Source organism: Cucurbita moschata, unplaced genomic scaffold (assembly GCF_002738365.1).
Source record: "Cucurbita moschata cultivar Rifu unplaced genomic scaffold, Cmos_1.0 Cmo_Scf00013, whole genome shotgun sequence".
NCBI classification, from domain to species: Eukaryota; Viridiplantae; Streptophyta; class Magnoliopsida; order Cucurbitales; family Cucurbitaceae; genus Cucurbita; species Cucurbita moschata.
Window position 1 is genome coordinate 3067641 of NW_019268529.1, and position 22107 is coordinate 3089747.

The 22107-nt window shown below is 36.6% G+C and overlaps 2 protein-coding genes and 1 pseudogene across 2 annotated transcripts in view; all 3 read left to right on the forward strand.

Moving 5' to 3' along the window:
- The first annotated feature begins 255 nt into the window (after nucleotides 1-255).
- LOC111451287 lies at nucleotides 256-10366 on the forward strand (annotated as a pseudogene).
- LOC111451292 (serine/threonine-protein kinase SRK2E-like) lies at nucleotides 10366-13204 on the forward strand. The gene is made up of 9 exons (XM_023091663.1): nucleotides 10366-10559; nucleotides 10661-10735; nucleotides 10807-10908; nucleotides 11046-11099; nucleotides 11194-11286; nucleotides 11502-11594; nucleotides 11682-11786; nucleotides 12251-12349; nucleotides 12794-13204. The coding sequence occupies exons 1-9, from the start codon at nucleotides 10416-10418 to the stop codon at nucleotides 13094-13096; spliced, it is 1068 nt and encodes a 355-aa protein (XP_022947431.1). The 5' UTR covers nucleotides 10366-10415; the 3' UTR covers nucleotides 13097-13204.
- A 2110-nt stretch (nucleotides 13205-15314) lies between these two features.
- Nucleotides 15315-22107, forward strand: part of LOC111451291 (probable N-acetyl-gamma-glutamyl-phosphate reductase, chloroplastic) — an 11415-nt gene continuing 4622 nt past the window's right edge. The window contains exons 1-8 of the mRNA XM_023091662.1: nucleotides 15315-15453; nucleotides 15539-15589; nucleotides 15801-15953; nucleotides 17034-17141; nucleotides 17296-17382; nucleotides 17500-17550; nucleotides 17660-17731; nucleotides 19124-19243. Of these exons, the coding sequence (XP_022947430.1) occupies nucleotides 15548-15589; nucleotides 15801-15953; nucleotides 17034-17141; nucleotides 17296-17382; nucleotides 17500-17550; nucleotides 17660-17731; nucleotides 19124-19243 (633 nt within the window). The 5' untranslated portion in view covers nucleotides 15315-15453; nucleotides 15539-15547. The remainder of the gene's footprint in view (nucleotides 15454-15538; nucleotides 15590-15800; nucleotides 15954-17033; nucleotides 17142-17295; nucleotides 17383-17499; nucleotides 17551-17659; nucleotides 17732-19123; nucleotides 19244-22107) is intronic.

Consider the following 22107-nt stretch of genomic DNA (forward strand, 5'->3'; position numbering starts at 1 on the left):
TTCTAGTTTTCAAATTTTGACTTTTTGGAAAACAAATAATTTCAAGGGTTATTTGTGAAGGAAAAGAATAAAACAAGCCATTATATTTTGACATATAAAGATGGTTTGGTAATTATTTAGTTTTTTTAAATTAAAATTTTAAGTTAATACACACTTTTTACCGATGTTTTTTAAAATATTTACTTTCTACCAATGAACTCATTTTTTTTTTTTTTTTTTTNTAATCTTCTACAGTTTTGTTGTATGGACGTTTTCGTATCTGGGTCTTGATCTCGTACTCGTTTTGTGTCGGACTGTATGTGCTGCGAGGTTCTTCAACTTCAAAGTTTGGGCCTTTCCCGTTACTACTCCCCATGCCCCCAACGCGATCAGTTACGCGTTCTTTCTTGTTTTCCTTTTCTTTTTCGCCAATGTATTTTTCTTCTGTTCTCGAGATTGCTTGTGCTTATGGGTATCTTTGGGAATCGATGACTTAGAATTGAGATGTTTTTTTTTTCCTTTTTGCCTTCTGCTCAAGTATTTGAAACGAGAGGTTGCTTTTTGAGAAACGGAGATGATCTTTCCTTAGGATTTGATTACACTTGCATAGAACCCTAGTTCAGCTGGATGTTAGGCAATGTTAAGTTGATGGATTGAGTAGTTGCTGAGTTGAAGATTAACGTCTGATGCCCAAAAAGAATGCTATACTTTGGAGTTGATAGTACTTCAATACTTTATTTGATTGTTGTCAGTGGTTTTTCTTGAGAAAGAAAAGGTTATTTGCGCTTGTGATTTTTCCCATGGATTTAACCACGGCTCTCACATCCTCTTTACACTATTAGTTCAAGTTTCGTAACTTGGAAGTCATATCTCTTCAAGTGCGGATTTTAAGTTGATCTTTGGAGGAGATTGGGATAGGGAGCTCAGGCTACCACTCTAGATGCAGCCATGAAATTTTATTGGTGGAGTACACATGACTTCGGCACCCTGTAGTCTTTTTTGACAAGTGAAAGTCGTCATGCTTGGTTAGTGGCTAGGTTATGGAAGGATTTATTCAATTGATTGAAATTAAAAGGAAATATCTTCTAAGCACATCTCGTAGGTGCTTACTTCATAAAAAAAAAAAGGTGAGCTATGTGCAGATTGTTAGTGTTTAATAGTGCAACATTGGACCCTTTTTTCTTGATGTTGGCATATACGATAGAGTGGAATGCTTGTGGCTTGTTTATTTTATAGTTGTCGTTGGAATGGGTTTTCTAAGTGATGTCATTGGAATATAGAATTTGGGGGAACATTTGTTCTTTTGAAGGCTAAGGTTTGGGCGTTAAGATTTTATGTTATATTATCTGGAGGTAATAGTTCAATTGATCATATTCTTTGGAGCTACAACTTTGCTCGGATAGTTTGGAGTCTCTATCTTGATTTTTTGATTTTCAGTTTGCTACTTATGGGTATAGGGAGATGATTGGAGAGTTCCTTTTCCATCCGCCTTTTCGAGAGGAGAGTTTTTGTTGCAAGCGAGATGAATAATAGGACCTCTAGAGAGGTTAGGAGGGACCCAATAAATGTTTGGTCCCTCATTAGGTTCTATGTCTTTCTTCGAGCGTCGGTGATAACATTTTTTTGTTACTATTCTCTAGGTCTTATTGTACTTGATTGTTGCCCCTTTCTTTAGTTGGGTTTCCTTTGGTGGAGATTGGTTTTTTGGATGCCCTTGTACTTTCCTTTACTCATTTATTTTCTGAATGGAAGTTCAGTTCTTTAGTAAGAAAACAGATCCGTTGGATTAAATACCCCCTCCACCCAAAGTCTCTATAAGAAACTGGAAGGCTCAAGTTTATCTTGCCAATCTAGGTTTTCTCGTAGAAACATTGTGAGCACGCTTCTTATTTTCTGCGACCAATCAACTGATTGACGTAGAATTGTTGTGTGGGGAGCTCAATTCATAATATCTGTGGGTGTGGATATGAAAGTCAAAGAATGGTTGTCTATTGTTTCATGTGCTCTTTGGCATGTTTGTCCATGGGAATCTGCTGCAGAGTTCTATCGGCATGCACATGTCTCGTCCCTTTTTTAGTTTTTCTTTCTTGCCTATTTTTTGAATTTTAATTGCCGTAAATTTTTACTACCGAAGTCTCGTTAGTTTAAGCATATCCTTGAAACCTACACAAAAAATGATTCATGAGCATCTTTAGCTCCACAGAATATGGTATTCTGTTTATATTTCTCTTAAAATACCGTGTGGCTGGTCTTAGTATTTAGAACAGTTGCAGTTTGGCTGATTTTCTGTCGTAGTTTGTAAATCAGATTATTATTAATTATCATTCATATTACTCATTAAAACTTTAGGGTGAACCTTACAATAATTTAGTTCCTGGATGTTTATTTATTAATTTACCTCTTGCTTAAGTCTTGGGTTCTTTTTCCTGCCAAAGTTAACTGTTCAGACCCCAACATGTTAGGTTCTTTGATAGATGCCCTCTTCTTTAGTTAATGTATCACGTAGAGTGTGCTAATGTCAAAATATAATTTTCTGCAGTATCTTCACGTGGTCGGTTGATGGAAAGATTAGCAATGGTGTTCAATAATAACTTATGGCAATGGCTTTCTGTTCCGCTACAAGAGCAATTGGGCATTAGCACAAATTCCTGGATCTAAGTCAATTTTTAAGTTCAAGCTTGTTTTCAAGGAATTTTATGAGAAAACTGTAGTTCCTCAAACTCAAGGAGAATGAATAATGGACAAAGTGCTTGTGCACTTCTATAGTGTTCACAAGTGTGGATAAATTACATGGTGAATTGAAAAGTTTACTTAGTATCTTATTAGTCGTTGAAGAGTACATATGGTTTGTTTGGAGGGTTTCCATGGGTAGTAGTTCAACTGGTCTATTTTTATGGTCGTTGTCCACTTCGAGCATTGTAAATTTACCCTTAAAGACAATGTAATTTATTCAATGTGCAACTCCCACCTTCTTTGTGACCTTTAAGTGGCTTTTTTATGGCGTGCTATGTGAGCCATCCCTTATACTAGCAGCGACTAATGTTCCATTGTGTACTATATTTCGATATTCCATGCAACCGAAGTGACAAATAAGGTGGACAAAGGGAGGGGTGGATTTCATATGGAAAGGAGAGTTTGGAGATACTTATTTAGAATATGCAAATGGTTATAAAGCTTCTTAGGGAAATTGAGCATTTTAGTATAAGATTATCTAAAGCAAATTCAACAAGAACAGGTGTCTTCTTAGGTCGAAGCTTGACTTTTTTTTTTTTTTTCATACAAGTGTTGATATAGCAGAGTGAAAAAAAGTTAATGAACGAATGTACTTCTCCTCGTGAACGAAATGAGTTAGGGAGAAAAATAATAGTAAGTATTTATGAGAAAGCTTGTAGGATGGTTCACTAATACGAGAAACGATGACAGCCACTTTTGAAGCATATCATGGAACGTCTCTAAAACTCAAATAGCCCTTGAAATTCTACTTAATCGAAGTCATGAATGCGGAAAAAATATCGTTTTGTAATGCTAAATGGAACACCTTACATGTTATGGTAAATTTCTAGCTTTTACCCTATGGTTGAGCTACATGGCATTGTTGGGAAAGAAATGTCGGAGGAAGATCTTGTGGATGGAGGATAATGATTAGGAAATCTAACGAGGAATCTCAATGAGGTCGAGATGATAGAATTTAGATACTTATTCTTGTTATTGAACCATGGTTCGATTTCTAATTGAAGGAAGATGGAATTGTGTGTTCGGCTAGAATTGTCAAACTATTTCCCTTTCATGATTACGGAGCAACAAACAACTTTTATAGAGGGGCGACAAATTCTTGATGCATTCCTCATGACATATGAACTTAGAGATGAATGTGAAAGAAAGAAAGAAACAAAAAGGTACAATCATTAAACTTGACATGGAAAAGGTATTTGACAAGTTCGATTGGACTTTTCTCGAAAACATTATTGTAGGATTCATTTCATCCACAAACTTCTCCATCATCATCAATAAAAGATCATGAGGAAAGATCTTTGCCACACAGAGTCTTCGACAAGGGGATTCACTATCCCCTTTTCTTTTCATAATGATAATGAATTGTCTCGGTCTTTTACTCACAAAGGTTGAATACGAAAGACAGATATAAGGCTTTCAGGTTGGTAATGAAGGCTTAAGCATCAACCACCTTCAGTTTGCGGATGGATACAATCCTCTTCTCTTATTTGTCTAATGTATCTTCCATAAAAAACATGATTAAGACAATAAAATTCTTCGAAAGATTCTATAGACAATATATCAATCTCCAAAAAATAGAGATTATGGGCAATTTTAGCATAGGGATGATTGAAGCCTTTGTAGCAAATACGGTTGTGAAAAGGGTGAATGATCGAATATTTTCGTAGGATTACCCCTAAATGGGAACCGACTATAAATCATTTTCCTTCTGGAAGACTATTATTAAAAAAAAAAATAGAAAAAAGGTTGCCAACGTTATAACTTCCAAAGGCGGCAGGCTTGCCCTAATACAAGCCACACTGTCCAACTTCCCCTTTTAGCTACATTTCTCTATTCGAAATGCCACAAAAAGTGGCTACAGAAGAAATAGAAAGACATTGTTGATAGACTCATCCTACAAAATCTTTGATTATGGACATAGGCAAAAAAGTAGAAGCAATAAATCCCACGCTAGCAAAGATAATATGGAAAGGACATCACTTAATAAACTGAAGTTTTTCCTTTGAAAAATAGCGTATAAAGCCATTACCCGACTCTATTTCCAAATTGATGCCCATTAGGTAAGAAAGACAACAATCACAAAACCACTTATTTATGCATCGCACATACGCTCAGTTCTGGACAAAGATTCTGTATATCTTAGGATGACATCTCACTTTTCCCAGGGAGGTAAAGGATTTATTGGGCACGACCTTAACGTACCACCCTTTCAAGAATGCAAAAGCCCTACTATGGGGAAAAAAAAATCTCATCGTTGCTTTCTTTTGGAATCTGTGAAAATAAAGAAATAAAAAAGTATTCGTAGAAAAGACACAAGTTTATAGAAAACTCTTCAACAATGTTGTTTATCACGCTATATTTGGGTGTAAATTGTCTAGTTTCTTTGCTTCCTTTAGTCATATCTCCGTCTTTGTAAATTGGGAAGGTCTTTTGTAAACACCATAGATAATAGTCTAAGCTACTTGCTAGTGAGGGGATGAGGGATAAGGGATAAGGGATAAGCTTCATCATTGAGGTATAAATAGTCTAAGTTACTTGCTAGGGCCACTAATGATAAAATGAGCTAGGGTGCAGTGGAGAGGAGGTTTGCCTTGAACGTATGGTTACAAGGGTCGAATATCGTTGAAAAATACCAAAAAGAATCTTTTATGCAAATATTCATGTGTGGCTCCCTATAGTATGAAAGAGTGAATAGGTTATTTCGTTTTTGAACCTCTATTGGATGGATATGCTTACCTAAATGCTCCTTGGTGTGATAGGGAGACAGGAAATCGAGCCCAATCTGCATTAATGTAAACTTCTAGAGATTGGTTTTAGTCGTGTTGAACATGAGGCCATTTCGAGGATCGTGCTTGACATATCTCAATATCTTATACACAATTTCCATATGTTCCTCATAGGGTTTGTTCAGAAATTAACTTGCTACACTAGCAACAAAGCTAATGTTTGATTAGTGACGAGCATAGTGTGACTAGATTGATACTGGGTATAGCCATCTTGTTTCAGCATATTTATAAATTTTTCAAACCAAGCCTGAGTTTACATACCTTCCACTGCTATATTTGTCCTCAAATCCAAGAGGTATGTCCATGTACACCTCTTATCAAGTAGAAATAGTGACAACCAAGATTTGCTGCAACAGAGAGATATACACGAATCATATTTTACTTGGCAACTGGAGCAAATGTTTCATGGCTAAAGGATTCACCTAGGCTGGGTGAATCCTTTAGCCATGAGGCGAGCTTTAAACTGTTCTATACTGACATTCGGTTTGTGTTTCATCGAAAAATTTTATTTACGTCCAACCATACACCTGCCTGGGAGCAAATTTGTAAGGATCCCGTCCCATCTGTCTCAAGAACCTACAACTTCTCTAGTATGGTTGTTTTCCATTTAGGTTTTTTGAAGGCTTTCTAAATTGTGTTGGGAGTTTGTATCGGTTTTGGTGAAGTCACAAATGCTTTAAAAATTAGTGACAGATTAGTGTGGTCTTTGATTGAGCGTTCTACTGTGCTCTTGTTCGTGTGCATGCTCGACTGTTTTCCTTGTGTGTGATACTGATTACATCTCAGTTAAAATGGAATGTCGGGTTTTATGACGTGCTATTGGATTAATTATTTTGTCAGATTGGTTTATATATCCTCGGATCTTCTCTTCCCATCATGACAGGGTTGTATCATATATCTTGCTAGACCTTTTACAATGATCACAAGTTGGTGTTCTACACTGGCACTGCAGATAATTTTTCCTTGAAGTTCTCCTGCAAGCTTCTTTTGATTTTGATACCCTCACTTTTGAGCAAACACCATTAAAATTAACTTATGTTCATCCTGCCTGTATTTAGGAGAAAATCCTTAAGAGTTATGAGTGGAAGTGGCCGAAAACACTCGTCAAAGTGGGATTTGAGAGAAGATTCCCACTTTGAAGCTGATAGTGTACAAGACCATAGTTGGCCTGGAAAAGAATCAGGACCTGGTTGGATTTCACTTTGAAGCTGATAGTGTACAAGACCATAGTTGGCCTGGAAAAGAATCAGGACCTGGTTGGATTTCTGCTGAAATAGCGAGTGATGATGGTTCCAAGTGGTCTGGTATGGCGACTACCAATACCGTTTCGAAATGCTGAAATAGCGAGTGATGATGGTTCCAAGTGGTCTGGTATGGCGACTACCAATACCGTTTCGAAACCTACGCAAGATTGGGGATTGCTGTCAGAGGAGGAACCTTTACCTGGAACCAGAGCTTCGCTTAAGGAGGACCGCCCTAATAAAGGCTACAATAAAAATATGGACGGCACTGCTGAATGTGATGCTGACAAAAGCTACGACACGAGAATGTCCCCTGATCTAGATGGACGGAGAAGTCATGGCTCTAACCTGTCTGATAGAAATGATTGGATCGGGTCAGTGAGGTTAGATACACTGGTATTAGCTTCAAGAGCTTATATCAACTTCCTCATCCTTTGAGCACAATGTTAATTGTTCAAATCTCTCAAATTTTGTGTGGGCATACATGTTCATTCATTTGAACGAGAGTTTCTGGATTTATGTATTTCTATAAGGATTGGTTAGTTCTTTTCCAAGGGATGGGATGATCTATTGCAATTTCGTTCTCGATTAAAGTTGCTTGTTTTGATTGTGTTTCAGGGGTAGGAGTAGAAGCCCTCCTCATGGTAATAAGCGGGACTCGGGATTTCACGATAGAAACAGAAATAGAACACGTGTTTCTACTCAATTGTGCAGAGATTTTACTTCTGGAAGATGCAGGCGAGGTAATGGTTGTCAATTTCTTCACCAGGACGATCAAAATCTGGACGATAGCTCGGAAAATAGGAACAGGAAGGGGGGCCGATCCTTTAGATCAACTTCCCATGATTTTAAGGACCATCCCAGGAGTGGAAGATCAGCTGCTCATTGTACTGACTTCGTGAAGGGAAGGTGTCATAGGGGAGCCTCTTGCACGTTTTCTCATGACAGTGCATTTCATGAATTATCACGAGCTTCTCCAAATGATATTAGTAGAGACAGGAAAAATGATCGGAGTAAAGAAGCGTACTTCTCACGTGGTGAGCGTGAACCTTGCAGTAGCAGTCTTGTTATCTGTAAATATTTTGCTGCTGGATCTTGTCGTAATGGAAAAAATTGCAAGTATTCTCATCATAGCCAGCCACGTGCAAGTCCAGAGAGGAAGTCGAGTACTGATAAATGGGAACACGCCCAATGTTCAGATGGTAGGGAACAGTCGTGGGATGGCTTAAAATCGAGTGAATTGGCTAGTGGTTCGGATTTCACTCAGTTGATTGAGGACAAAAAAGAACAAACTGCTAGTGAAGAGCCAAGATATACATGGCCTTCAGATCAAAAATGTGATCATGGTTTGAATAATGAGAGCAAAACTCGGTGGGATCGAGCTGTTGATACCAAGACAGTGCGAAGCAACAAGAACGATGCCATTCCGAGCAAGGCAGAGAATGCTGGTGGTTGCACAGGCAGTTCTGACCCTAGAGGTCACAGAAAGTGGCCAAGTGATGATATGGAGATGTCTCCTGATTGGCACTACCCTGTGCAACCATCCAATCATGTAGTGAAAGGCGATTGCAACGTTATGCAAGATTCTGGCTCTCAAACTTCCACGGCTTTAGCCATTAGCCATGCGATAGTTCAAGAGGCTCTGGCTAAGAATCAAGACATTGCCATAGAGCCCATAGTAGTTGATATTACTCGTTTTCAGAAAAACCAAACTTGAACGAAAGATGATACTATTGCATCAGCTTCCAATGATAACATTACAATTGACAGAACGGCTGCTTCACATGCTGAAGGCAATCCTTCGGGTAACGTTGTCCTTGGACAAAGAATGGCATATCACAGTGACCATCCCGACGGAACTGTAACGAATCCGAAAATTTCAGATGGAAATTTCAGAGTCAAACTGCAGAAGGAGGATGAAAGCATCGAACATAGTAACGAACGATCAAATTAGGCAAATAACTGACCTTTCAGCTTCTCTTGCACAATATTTTGGAAATGCGCAACCATTGCCTCAATTGTATGCCTCCCTTAATACGCATACTGTGTCAGAAGCACCTTCATTCCCTTATTCGGACGCACCCATGGGTGCTTTGGGGGCAGCGATGAAGACAGGTCCTGTTATTGAATCCTCAAAGCAACACGATTCTGCTCTCTGCAATAGCTTACAGCTGAAGAAACTTGAAGTCACTAAAACACCACAGAAGAGCACTACAGAAGTGAAGGGTGAAGTACAGATACCAAATTTGCCTCTATCATCTGGTCCCTGTGGCATCTCTGCTGAAGAAACTCTTCATGGGAAGCCAACAGTTGATGGCGATGCTATCAAAGAGAAGAATGAAACTGACCCAGCAACAAATGAGGACTCTCAAAAGATTGATACGACAGAAAACGCAAATGGAAACGATGAGGTCCATGATAAGAAGAAGAGTAAGGATGAAATTTGCACTTGTGGAGTTTGTCAAGGAACTTCTAAAACCTACATGGTAGGAAGGTCATATCAGCAAAGATTTTTATAAAACCATAGTCAAGAAAGTGGTGGACAAAGTCACAGGCTCCTTGCAGGATGGTCATATTCCTCAAACGCAGGAGAAAATCGATCACTATCTTTCGTTTTCGAAATCAAAGCTCACAAAACTTGTTCAGGTAACTACAAATTTCCTTTCAATTCAGTTCTCTTGTGTTGACTTTGCATGTTATAGCATTTATACTTTGCACTGCCGGCATCTCCTCTCAAATTATCCATTTTATTTGTTTAACTCTTTTATACTTGACAGAAACGATTGTTGCATTTGTTTGAATACAATCCTTTTGTTGCACAATGGTAGGTTATGCACATACTCAAGATTCAACTTGTAGCTACGATAACATTTTCACAGAAACGATTGTTGCATTTGTTTAATATTTTATTTTATAGTTTATATTTTGTGGTTCAATTTTTTATTTTTTTTTTATTTTTTGTTCATTTTTTATTTTTTTATTTTAATATTAAGATAAATTTTTTTAAAATATTTAATAATTTATTTATGTTCGAACAATTAACCTAAAATAATAAGGGTACAAAATAGTTTTTTGAAATTAAAAAAATAATAGTTCTTAATACACATTGTCCTCTTTAGCCTTTCCCTTAAGGCTTTAAAACACGTCTACTTCAAACCCGCGTGAGTTTTACCTTTAGTCATCCAAAATACCGAGTTGTTTTTTTATAAAAAGGAAAAAAAAAAAAAAACAATGATCTCAAAACACATCTGTTTGACCCTTGTTCAAAATAAAATCATATATTTTTACCTTGAAATAAAAATTAATTCGAGTCATTTTAGAGTTCAAAATAGTTCTAGTTTCTCAACTTTATTAAAACAAAATTACAATTTAATCCTTAAATTTTATTTATAATTATTTCCCATATTTCTTTCCCGACATAAAATTCAAATAAAGAAAAAAAAAATTGTGAAAGAGAGGGAAAATAATAAGTTAGTTGTAAATTAGGTCAGCTTTTGGTGAAGGTTTCACGAGGTGCATGTTATTTGGTACAGCTCGCACCACCCCATCTCATCCACCACCTGCTTCTTCTTCAACCTCAACACCCATTTTTCCTTCAACAATAATCTCAATGCCCAGCTGATTTAGAGGGCGGATCGAGGTAGGTTGCTCGGGAGCTGGAGGGACGGTGGCAGCCATGGACGTGCCGATCATGCATGCCAGTGACCGCTACGAGCTCGTCCGAGATATTGGCTCGGGCAACTTCGGGGTGGCTAGGTTGATGCGAGACAAGGACAACGATGAGCTCGTTGCTGTTAAGTACATTGAGCGAGGTGACAAGGTATTCGTTTTTCTTATTTAAGGACGAAAAATTTAGCTAATTAAGATATTATATATTTGATATTCAAATTCGAATGATATGAATGAATTTGATATGAACAGATAGATGAAAATGTTCAAAGAGAAATAATAAACCATAGATCTTTGAGACATCCCAACATTGTGAAGTTCAAAGAGGTAACTAATTTGTGTAAATAACCCTTATTTACCAAAGCAACAATATTTTTACCATAAGTGAATATATATAGGTCGTTCTAACCCCGACCCATCTTGCCATCGTCATGGAATATGCCTCCGGTGGAGAGTTGTTCGAGCGGATCTGTAACGCCGGCCGTTTCAGTGAAGACGAGGTTTTTTAATCTTATCTTATCATAGTTTAACACGATGCTACACTGTCATGTTTTCAAATTTTTAATATCATTTGATAGTTGGTGTTGATATAAGATTAAATTTACGGTAATCTATCAACTTAAGCTTTAAGTTACAGGCACGATTCTTCTTTCAGCAACTGATATCGGGAGTGAGTTATTGTCATGCAATGGTAAGTTTTTTATGATCTCATGCAAATCTCTAACTCGTTTTCTTAGAGTTCAAATGAATTCGGGTTAAGATTTTTTTCTTATTGGTGGGTAAAGCAAGTTTGCCATAGAGATTTGAAGTTGGAGAACACATTGCTCGATGGAAGTCCGGCCCCACATCTTAAGATCTGCGACTTCGGCTATTCTAAGGTACTCGTCTTTGAATCACACGACCGATTTGTGGTCATGATTCAAGATCGATATGTTTCTAATAACTATGGTCGTTATAGTCGTTGTAGCTTGCATTTTGATTCGAAGTATACCGAACAATAATAACTGAAGTATAGAGGAACAACTCCAACGTGATTGTTAATGGTATGTTTGTCTATAGACTCAATATTTTCTTGTTTTTGCTTTTGAGAAAGTCGTCGGTGTTGCATTCTCAACCAAAATCGACCGTGGGAACTCCAGCTTACATAGCTCCTGAAGTGTTGCTCAAAAAAGAATACGATGGGAAGGTGAACAAAAACAAGAACCCTACAAAATTACTCTTTTTCTCTTAAAATCAGACATTTTGTGATCCAATTAACGTTGTTGCAGTGCAGATTGCTGATGTTTGGTCTTGTGGGGTGACATTGTATGTCATGTTGGTTGGAGCATACCCTTTCGAGGATCCCGAGGATCCTAAAAATTTTCGCAAAACCATTCAGGTTCGAGCCGTTTATAGGTTAAATTAACGATAACAAAAATATATATATACCTATGAACTTTCAAAAGTTTGTATAATATTTTTAAATTATTAAAAAAAAATTACAAAAGTTAAAAAAAATAATACTAAAAAAGATAATTTTTTTTTAATATTTTACTTAAAAAAATACTCTTAATCTTTTTAAAATTGTTTAAAAAATTTTGTATGAGCTTTCGATTTTTTTTTTCTTAAAAATAATTATTTAAAACTTTTAAAAATAACATTAATATTAATTTTTTTTAAATAAGGATATTAAGAAAATCTTAAAATTTAAAGATATTTTTAAAATAATATATTATTAATTTCTATATGAATAATTTTTAATTTTTTTAAAATTAAAGTATATTGAAGCTTTTAAAATTTTAGAAGTATTTTTAAGACAAAGTCAGAAGTATTCTTTATAATATGAGCGTTTTGGTTTTGTAGAGAATTTTGAATGTTCAATACTCCATTCCCGACTATGTTCATATATCTCCCGATTGTCGACATCTCATGTCTAAAATTTTTGTTGCTGACCCAACCAAGGTTAGTACTTTGATTTCATATTTCTGTCGAGTAAATTAATAAAATCTTTTCAATTTTTAAAAATATAACTTAAAAAAATTTCATTAATATGGTTAAATTTTTTTAAAAAAATAAAAAAATACATTTACTGGTATCATGTTAAAAAATACAATGAATTTTTAAAAAGTACATTAATACATTTTATTAATTTAATATAGTATCTTAATGAAAATTTATAAATTGGGGGTAATTTTTAAATACTTAAAATATATTATTAATTTTATTTTTTAAAAGTAAATTATTTTTTTTACATAAAATACAAAATTTATGAATATTTTTATTAATTTAAACTTTCGTAATTACATATAATTATTTCTCATTTTTAAGCTGTTTAAATTTGAATGGAATATTAATTTACTTAATTCAAATGAATTAAATAATCCAAACCCATCTAAACAAACTCAGAGGATATCAATACCAGAGATCAGAAACCATGAATGGTTCTCAAAGAACCTACCGCCCGATCTGGCGGAGGAGAAGACTGCAACCACTCATAATATTGTGGAGGAGGATACCCAACCGCCGCAAACCATCGAAGAAATCATGCAGATCATCCAGGAAGCTGCCGTGGAGGCGGTCGGAGCTCAGAGCCCGAATGGCCAGTATCTGACCGGGAGTTTAGACATCGACGATGACATGGAGGAGGATTTGGAGTCCGACGTCGAACTCGACTTGGAAAGCAGTGGTGAGATTGTTTATGCAATGTAGCCGTTACAATATCTGACCGATAACTATTGTGTGTACGAAACTTTTTTAAAACATTTCGATCTTAAAAATTATCATGAACTTAACGTTTTGTGGTCTCTTTAGCTGGCACCGTCATCCATACATGAGACTACTTTTTAGGCTCTGTTTTTCTTTTCAAGCAGGGTTGGATGCGTGTACTTCTATATTTCACGCAAATGTGCATGAGCCCACTAAGCTGGCTCGTAACGCTCCCCTAGGCCTAACTACGAGCTATTGTACACACATACCGCTAAAAGTCGACAAAAAAAAAAGAGAGAGAGATGTATAATATTGTGGTGTATGCGTTCGTACCTAACATATTGAAAAAGTACTCCATGCTTCTGACATAAAATATGCATGAGGTTTCACATTTAAAATCATAATACAGACTGATGATGCATATAGTACTTCATTACTTTTCATCTCAATGAGACATGCTTATATATCCCTATTATTTCATATATGTTCGCTATACACACAGTGTTATAGTATTTGTGATGTCTCACGTTGGTCGGGGAGGAGAACAAAATACTCTTTATAAGGGTGTAGAAACCTTCCTCTAGCTGACATGTTTTAAAGCCTTGAGGGGAAGCCCGAAAGAGAAAGTCCGAAGAGGACAATATTTGCTAGCGGTGGGCCTGAGTCGTTACAAATGGTATTAGAGCCAGAAACCGGACGATGTGATAGCCTTCTCGTTGTTCTCCGAAAGGGGATAGACATGAGGTGGTGTGCCAGTAAAGACGATGGGTCCCGAAGGGGGGTGGATTGTGATGTCCCACATTAGTTGGGGAGGAGAACAAAACACCCTTTATAAGGGTGTGGAAACCTTCCCGAGCAGACGCGCTTTAAAGCCTTGAGGAGAAGCAAAAAAAAAAAACAATATCGGCTAGCGGTGGGTTTGGATCATTTCATTGAGAATCTCTTTACCAGACGTCCAACCGTCTTTGTCTTTGTCTTTGCCTCGCTCTAGAAGTATGAAGTAATTTACGTTCGAATCTCAAAATAAGAAAAACGAGACAAAAGAAAGAAACGAAAATCAAAACATTTATGAAACAAGTTGCCACATGTTTGTCATTGTTGGTTGTAGAATTTGAGCACACGACAAAATGGATGTGTGTGAGTCAAATATGGAAAATTGCGACATTTCAAACATTTAATCCAAATTATACAATACTTTTACTCCAACTTGTATATGTCTTTTGTCCACTTTATTCCATTGACCACTAAAAATTGAAAAATAAAAATATATTTTTTTAAAATTTTATGTTAAATAGAGCGTGAATTTTATATTTGACATTTTTAAAAAATTTGAAAATAGGTTTAGATCTAAAATTAAATAGTTCGAGAATCTAAACTTAATTGGAGTAATAAGTATTGTAAATTTAAAAATATTCGATAGGTGAAGTCAAAGTATACTCAATATAAAATTTGACTACTTTAAAAATTTATTCGACAAATTTAAAGATTTATTCGACAAGCAAAAAAAAATTCAAAATTTAAATTTATTTAACAAACTTTATATTAAAATTTTAATTCTTTCAATTTTGTATTTTGAAGTTGGAAAAATTTACATCTATTTAATTTATTAGATATAAAATAATTAAAAAAAAAAAGTCTATAAAACAAAATTAATTATTTTTAGTTTATTTAAATGCAAAAGTTAAAAAGCTTTAAAGTTGTATGTAAAATTAAAAATTTAAATAAAAATCGTCTTTATATTTAATTGATTCATGAATTTTAAGTATAATAAATCATTAAAATCTTAATTTTGTATTATTTGAAATTTAATTTGTTCTAACCATTAATAGATTTTAAAAAATAGAGTGGACAGTATAATTCACGAACTCGTGTATAATATATCATTTAATTTTTTAAAAATATCTATATTTAACAAGTTATTAAATATTTTCTATATAGGGGTATGTATAAATTAAACAAATTCGAAATTTTGAATTGATTGAGTTGGTAACATAAGTAATCTAAATAGAGTTCATAGCTAAAATACCACCCTCTATTTTCGAGTTGGGTTGAGTTTTTTTTTTTAAAATTATTTATTAAGGAGTATATTTATCCGTAATATATATATATATATATATATATATATATATATATATATTAATAAGATTATAAATATTCTTAATTATTATTCTAAACCTAAAAAAACAAACAGGAAGAACATGGAAGTTCACGTCATCGTGCGAATCAAAAAAATAAAAAAAGAAAAATAAAAAAGAAGATGATCGAGAATTTGCACAGAAATCTTATATTCAATTCATTCGTCTGGAAGAGCGGCGGAAAGTTGTTCAGCCGCGCGTAAGCTTTTGATCTAATCAACGAAGGTTTAAGCGCCTAGTCTCTATAATATTCAAATGGCCGTCTTCTGTGGTCTCTTGAAACCTTACACTCCTTTTCAAAATTTTGCAGGGGTAGAAGATGGCGTCTTCAACCTTCAGTTCTGTTTCTTGTTTATTCAAGGTTTGGACTCGCTTTGCTTTTTGTTTATGATTATTCAGAAAATGTGGGATTTCTTACCAAGTTCTAAACGATTTTTAGTTCTTTGATGTTTTGTGTACCATTTTCAAATCTGTTTTCGTGGTGGCGAGTGAAACTGTTTAAAAATTTCGGAAAGTTTTAGTTGAGAGAGGATTTTCTTTGTTGCTTTCTGTAATTTTTTTTGTTTTTGTAGGATGAATTGAAGATTTTGAATCTTAAGAAGCGGAATGAAGGGAAGGTGTTTGTTAAATGTTCTATGAGATGTTCTATGAGTTCTAAAGCTCAAAAGCCACAGCCGGAAGTTCGCATTGGTGTTCTTGGAGCCAGTGGCTATACTGGTTCAGAGGTAGTTCTTTTCCAGCTTGAAACTTAAGTCTTTACTTCTAGAAGAAATTTGTGAGATCCCATGTCGGTTGGAGAGTGAAACGAAGCATTTCTTGTAAGGGCGTGGAAACCTCTCTCTGGTAGACGAGTTTTAAAACCTTGAGGGGAAGCCCAAAAGAGAAAGCTCAGATGGAAACAAAGCATTTCTTATAAGGATGTGGAAACCTCTTCCCAGTAGATGCGTTTTAAAACCTTGAGGGGAAGCCCAAAAGGGAAAGGTTAGAGGGAAACGAAGCATTCCTTATAAGGGTGTGGAAACCTCTCTCTAGTAGACGCGTTTAAAACCTTGAGGGGAAGCCCAAAAGGGAAAGCTCGGAGGGAAACGAAGCATTCCTTATAAGGGTGTAGAAACCTCTTTCCAGTAGATGCGTGTCAAAACCTCGAGGGGAAACCCAAAAGGGAAAGGTCAGAGGGAAACAAAACATTTCTTATAAGGGTGTGGAAACCTCTCCCTGGTAGAATCGTTTTAAAACCTTGAGGGGAGGCCCAAAAGGGAAAGGTCAGAGGGAAACGAAGCATTTCTTATAAGGGTGTGGAAACCTCTTCCTAGTAGACGCATTTTAAAACCTTGAGGGGAAGCCCAAAAGGGAAAGGTTAAAGGGAAACGAAGCATTTCTTATAAGGGTGTGGAAACCTCTCCCTAGTGTACGCGTTTTAAAATCTTGAGGGAAAGCTCAGAAGGGAACGCTTAGAAGGAAACAAAGCATTCTTTATAAGTGTGTGGAAACCTCTCTCCAGTAGACGCGTTTTAAAACCTTGAGGGGAAGCCTAAAAGGAAAAACTCAGAGGGAAACGAAGCATTCCTTATAAGGGTGTGGAAACCTCTCCCTAGCAGACACGTTTTAAAACCTTGAAAGGAAGTCCAAAAGGCAAAGCTCAAAGAGGACAATATCTACTAGCGGTGGGTTTGAGCTGTTACAAAATTTTCTTGCTTGTCTAACGGCAAGAGCGGGCATTTGGAATGATGGGACATAAAAGCTTGAAATCTTATATTTCCTGTACTCTTTTCCACTTAAGGAATGATCCCTTTTGTTCTTTGTAGATTGTTAGGCTTCTAGCAAATCATCCACACTTTGGCATTACTCTCATGACAGCTGATAGGAAAGCTGGTCAGCCGTTTTCATCAGTATTTCCTCATCTAATCACACAAGTATGACTCTCTTACTAACCCGATTCTATTTAATGTCGATCGTGGTCAGTTTTGTTATGTTTCTTAGAGTAAGTTCTGGAGATGGACCTTTTGAAGGTTTCGTATTAATAGTTCGCGTCGGAGTTATGTTAGCTTAACTCCTTGCTGTTTATAGGATCTTCCAGAATTAGTAGCGATCAAAGATGCTGATTTCTCGGAGGTCGATGCTATATTTTGCTGCTTGCCGCATGGGACAACGCAGGTGAGCATCGAATTGCAGTTTTTGATCGATTACTTATGAGATACCCCTAAATATCATGAAGGTTACATAGGCTTTTCTCCTTTTAAGTCGCATTGGTTTGTATTTTTCTTTCTCCAGGAAGTTATTAAAGCCCTTCCCAAGGAATTAAAGATTGTCGATCTTTCAGCTGTATGTTTAATGTTTAAGTACTTTATAGTATTTTAAGCACTTGGGGCTCTTACTTTCTGAGGTTGAAATGATGAATTGTTCCCGTGAATTGTACTCGATGATTCTCTAGGACTTTCGCTTGCAAGATCCATCCGAATACGAGGAGTGGTATGGCCAAGCACATAGAGCTGTGGATTTGCAGGTGTGCTTTTTTTAGTGTTTCTTTGTTTGAACTAAGCAAAATTTTCATTGGTTTTGTACGTTATATCTCGTTCTACATGTTTTTCTCAATTCCCCACGAACCTAACCCGCCCTTGCCAGAATCATGACAAAAGCTATCATGCACACCCTTTAATAACACCTGCCATGGCAATACCTTCTCTCGAGGAGAAGAAAATTACCAACATCGAAAGAAACACGTATTCTATTGAGATCGACAACAAGTTTAGAGGGACGAGGGTTTAACTTTTAGAGACCACAAGAGACAAAGCCTTTTTCGTTACTTTAGGATGGCTGAATTTGACCAGCCCTTCTCACAGCTCGTCTAAATGAGAAATCCTTTAGGGAGGAAAGATTCGCCAAACTAGCCATTTGGGTTGAAAAGACCAACAAAAAAAGGTTCATTTGTTGAGGGTGCATTATATCACAATCGCACTTCTTCGAGACTCACAAAACAATTGTGCCACACTTATTCTCACCCTTCAGTGAGTTAGTCAACCCAAACTCGGATCATTGGTGGCTCAAAGGGCCTATCTCATAACCTCCACCTTCATTCTTGGAAAACAGTCTTTGAAAATGAGGTTAGAGAGAGTTTTGGAAAACATTTTGACAAAGGAAGTGTTTTACACTAGCAAGTAACAAGGGATAATAATAGCATTGATAGCATATAACCCAAGGGATAATAATAGCATTGATAGCATATAACCCGAGTAGGAAGATTTGACAATTAGTCATATCCTCCTATAATATATTAGGGTTGCCCGTCAAAAGTGATGAGTCGTCGTACGCTTACAAAAGTACAAGAAAAGAAAATGAATATACGAAAGGTGACAAAACTTCTAGGTTAGTGCCTACAATAGAAGATCTTCAAGCGCGTTGACTAACCAAACAACTACCACTTCTTCAATCGGCAGAGTAAAGAACCGCTTCCCGTGCTTCTCCATTAACTTGTAGGCTCTCACTCGAAACCGCACATGAAAAACTTACTATCTCGACAAAATAAAAAAGCATTAGAACCCAAATCCCTTGTCCCACCCTCCTCACGGCGAAAGGCATAGAAAAGAACGACTTGGGAGGAAGAAGAAAGCAACGAATTGGAGAGAACCCATTCGACGAACATTTCAGTTTTCCCTCCGTTCCTTTTCTAGTCAGTTTTGTTTATGTTCATGTGTTGATAAAATTATGTTCTTAGTTTATTTCCCTCCCTTTTCAGTTAAGTTATGTGTTATAAGTTTGTAAATCATACGTCGAGGGTATATTAGGCTGGTGGGGTACGATAAGACGTGAACCTTGCATTTCTTGGAACTTCTTTCTCACATTTTAGTATACAATTTTGGAATTTGTTAGTGTTAAAAGTATTTCATATTGGTTTCAGAAAGAAGCCGTTTATGGTTTGACAGAGATTCTAAGGGATGAAGTCAAGGGTGCTCGTCTCGTAGCTAATCCGGGCTGTTATCCAACATCTATTCAACTTCCTCTTGTGCCACTAATAAAGGTTCTTATCTATCCCTATCATATCATATCATTAGTGCATGATAATGCAATGAATGCTGAGCTGATACTCTTTTTTCTATGATCCTATGTTTATATAATCCGAAGTACAGAAATAAAATATTTACTGCAGCTTATCGTGCATGCCTTGAACATAGCAACCTAATTTTTTTTTTTATTCAAACACCATAAAAACTTAAAAAAAAAAAATTAACACTTAAAACCAAAAGTTAACTCAGGTGTGAATCCTTAGAACCCATAAACTAGGTGTCCACAAACACAGTTTAAATCAATGAACAACTAAGTGCGGAAACGTCTATCAATGAAAAAAATAAATTTCAATAAAAACATAAAATTCTCGAGTCGCCCCATGATTGACTTCTCTACCCTACTCATCACCTCTGTGCCAAATTCCCCTGTTGGGGTCAAATACATAAACCATCACATGACAATCAAACAAAATTGAGGGACCTTAGTAGTTAATTACCTGAAAAACCATTACATGACAATCAAACAAAATTGAGGGACCTTAGTAGTTAATTACCTGAAACACACCATGTGTAATTTTTACCACTTGAAAATCAACATCCACCTTTACTTCTTAAAATGATTCTCAATGGTTACCCGAAACACACGTGTAACCCTTACCTTGGTAACCATTTTTTGCAATCACCCGAAGAGTGACTATTAGTAGCTAGTTACCTGAAACACACAACGTGTAACCATTACTACAAGAAAATCGACATCCTTCCTTACTCCTTAAAATGATTATCAATGGCTGGTTACCCGAAACACACAGTATGTAACCCTTACCTTGATAATCATTTTCTGCGATCACCTCGAAGAGTGACTATTAGTGGCTAGTTACCCGAAACACATAGCGTGTAACCATTACCACTAGCTCCTTAGCCATCACCGTCAAACATAACATGCATGCATTAGGTCCCAAAACGTTTGATTTCATAAGCAACCGTACATTATGCCACACAACTCACATCAGACATATTCTCAATCGTGCATGCAATAGGTCTCACAACATTTATTTACATAGTCAAACATATATTGAATCACACAACCATACAATGACAAATATATTTGACCATTTTCGAAAAACAAAACATTTAATTTCAATAGGAAGGTCTTTCTATGGGAGAGATTCATTCCTAATCGTCCTTACAAATATTGGTCCAATTCCGACTCAAATCGAGCCTACATTTAAATACACAAGTTTAACCAACCCAACTTGACTTGATACAATGACTCTTACAAATCAGAGGGTTTTATTGCTTACCTTCTTCCTATTGGTTCCAATCCCAACTGTCCAGAGAAGAAACCGCGTTGTAACTTCGTTAGTTGACGCGTTGTACCTTGGTTACTATACAAACATTTAGAGGTAAACAGTAAGGGTATTGTCCATTCAAAGTTGAGGTTGGACTCAAAGAACAAGTCACGAAAAACTCCAGTTTACTACTCTAAATGGTGGTTCCGGCGACGGCGACTGGAGGTGGTCGTTCGACATGCGAAGGAGCGCGGGACGATGTGAGCGATGGCGGCGGGATGACGTGAATGATGGGCAGCGGTCGCGGCTTAAAGAAGAAGAAGATGATGATGATAAAGAGGAAAGGAAGAGTGGCGACTAGGGTATGTGAGTGGCTGGCTTGTCTCGAGCGTCGTGCTCTGTGAGGTGGATGGCTGGCTGAGGGTTTAGCTCTATGTAGCTGAACCTTCGAGTTTAATCTTTTTATTTTTTTTATTTTTATTTTATTTTATTTTTATTTTTATTTTTTATTGGGCCTGGGGCCTTACCATACTCCCCAAAAAAGAACTTTCGTCCTCAAAAACTTCACTTAAATGCACAAGGCTTGCGCTACATCCCTTTTGATCGGAAGAGCTCAGGGTACTTGATCATCATTTCCTCTCCTCGTTCCCAAGTGGCTTCTTCAAGCTAGTGATTCTGCCATGTCTTCACTTCCTAGCCACAACGTTTCACCCACAGACGGATGGACAAACTGAATGCTTAAACCAAATTCTGGAGGACATGTTACGAGCTTATATGTTGGACATTGCTGGTAGCTGGGACACACACTTGCAGCTCATAGAGTTCGCTTATAACAACAGTTATCAAGCGACGTCAGGTATGGAACCTTTTGAGGCCTTATACAGGAAGAAGTGTCGATCCCCAGTATGTAGGGATGAAGTAGGAGAAGACAAGTTGTTGGGCCCTGACTTAGTGCAAGCAACCAATAAGGCTATTAAAAAAATAAAGGCTAGAATGCATTCGACCCAAAGCAGCCAAAAGAGTTATGTAGATGTGAAACAAAGGGATTTGGAGTTTGAGGTTGGAGACAAAGTATTTCTTAAGGTGGCCCCCATGAAGGGCGTTCTTAGGTTCGGGAGCAAAGAGAAGTTAAGCCCACGCTTCATTGGACCATTTGAGATCTTGGAGCGAGTGGAACAAGTAGCTTATTGATTGGCTCTACCACCAGCACTTTTTGGAGTCCACAATGTGTTCCGTGTATCGATGTTGCGATTATATATAGCAGATCCATCGTATGTGATAGATTTCAAACCCCTACGATTGGATAAGAGTTTGAACTATGAGGAAGAACCAATGCAAATTGTGGCTAGAGAAGTGAAGACCTTATGCAGTCAAGAGATTGCGTTTATCAAAGTATTATGGCGGAATCATTAGCTTGAAGAAGCCACTTGGGAACGAGAAGAGGAAATGATGATCAAGTACTTGAGTTCTTTCGAGTGGAAGGGATGTAGTGCAGGCCTTGTGAATTTAAGTGAAGCTTTCAATGATGAAAATTCATTTTTGGGGGAGTATTGTAAGGCACAAGGCCAAAAAAAAAAAAAAAAAAAACC

Excerpts from the sequence above, each read along its gene's own strand:
- LOC111451292 (XM_023091663.1), top strand. The coding sequence starts at position 10,416 with ATGGACGTGCCGATCATGCATGCCAGTGACCGCTACGAGCTCGTCCGA. Across the intron at positions 10,560-10,660 it reads ACATTGAGCGAGGTGACAAG|ATAGATGAAAATGTTCAAAG; the intron begins GTATTCGTTTTT and ends TGATATGAACAG. Across the intron at positions 10,736-10,806 it reads ACATTGTGAAGTTCAAAGAG|GTCGTTCTAACCCCGACCCA; the intron begins GTAACTAATTTG and ends GAATATATATAG.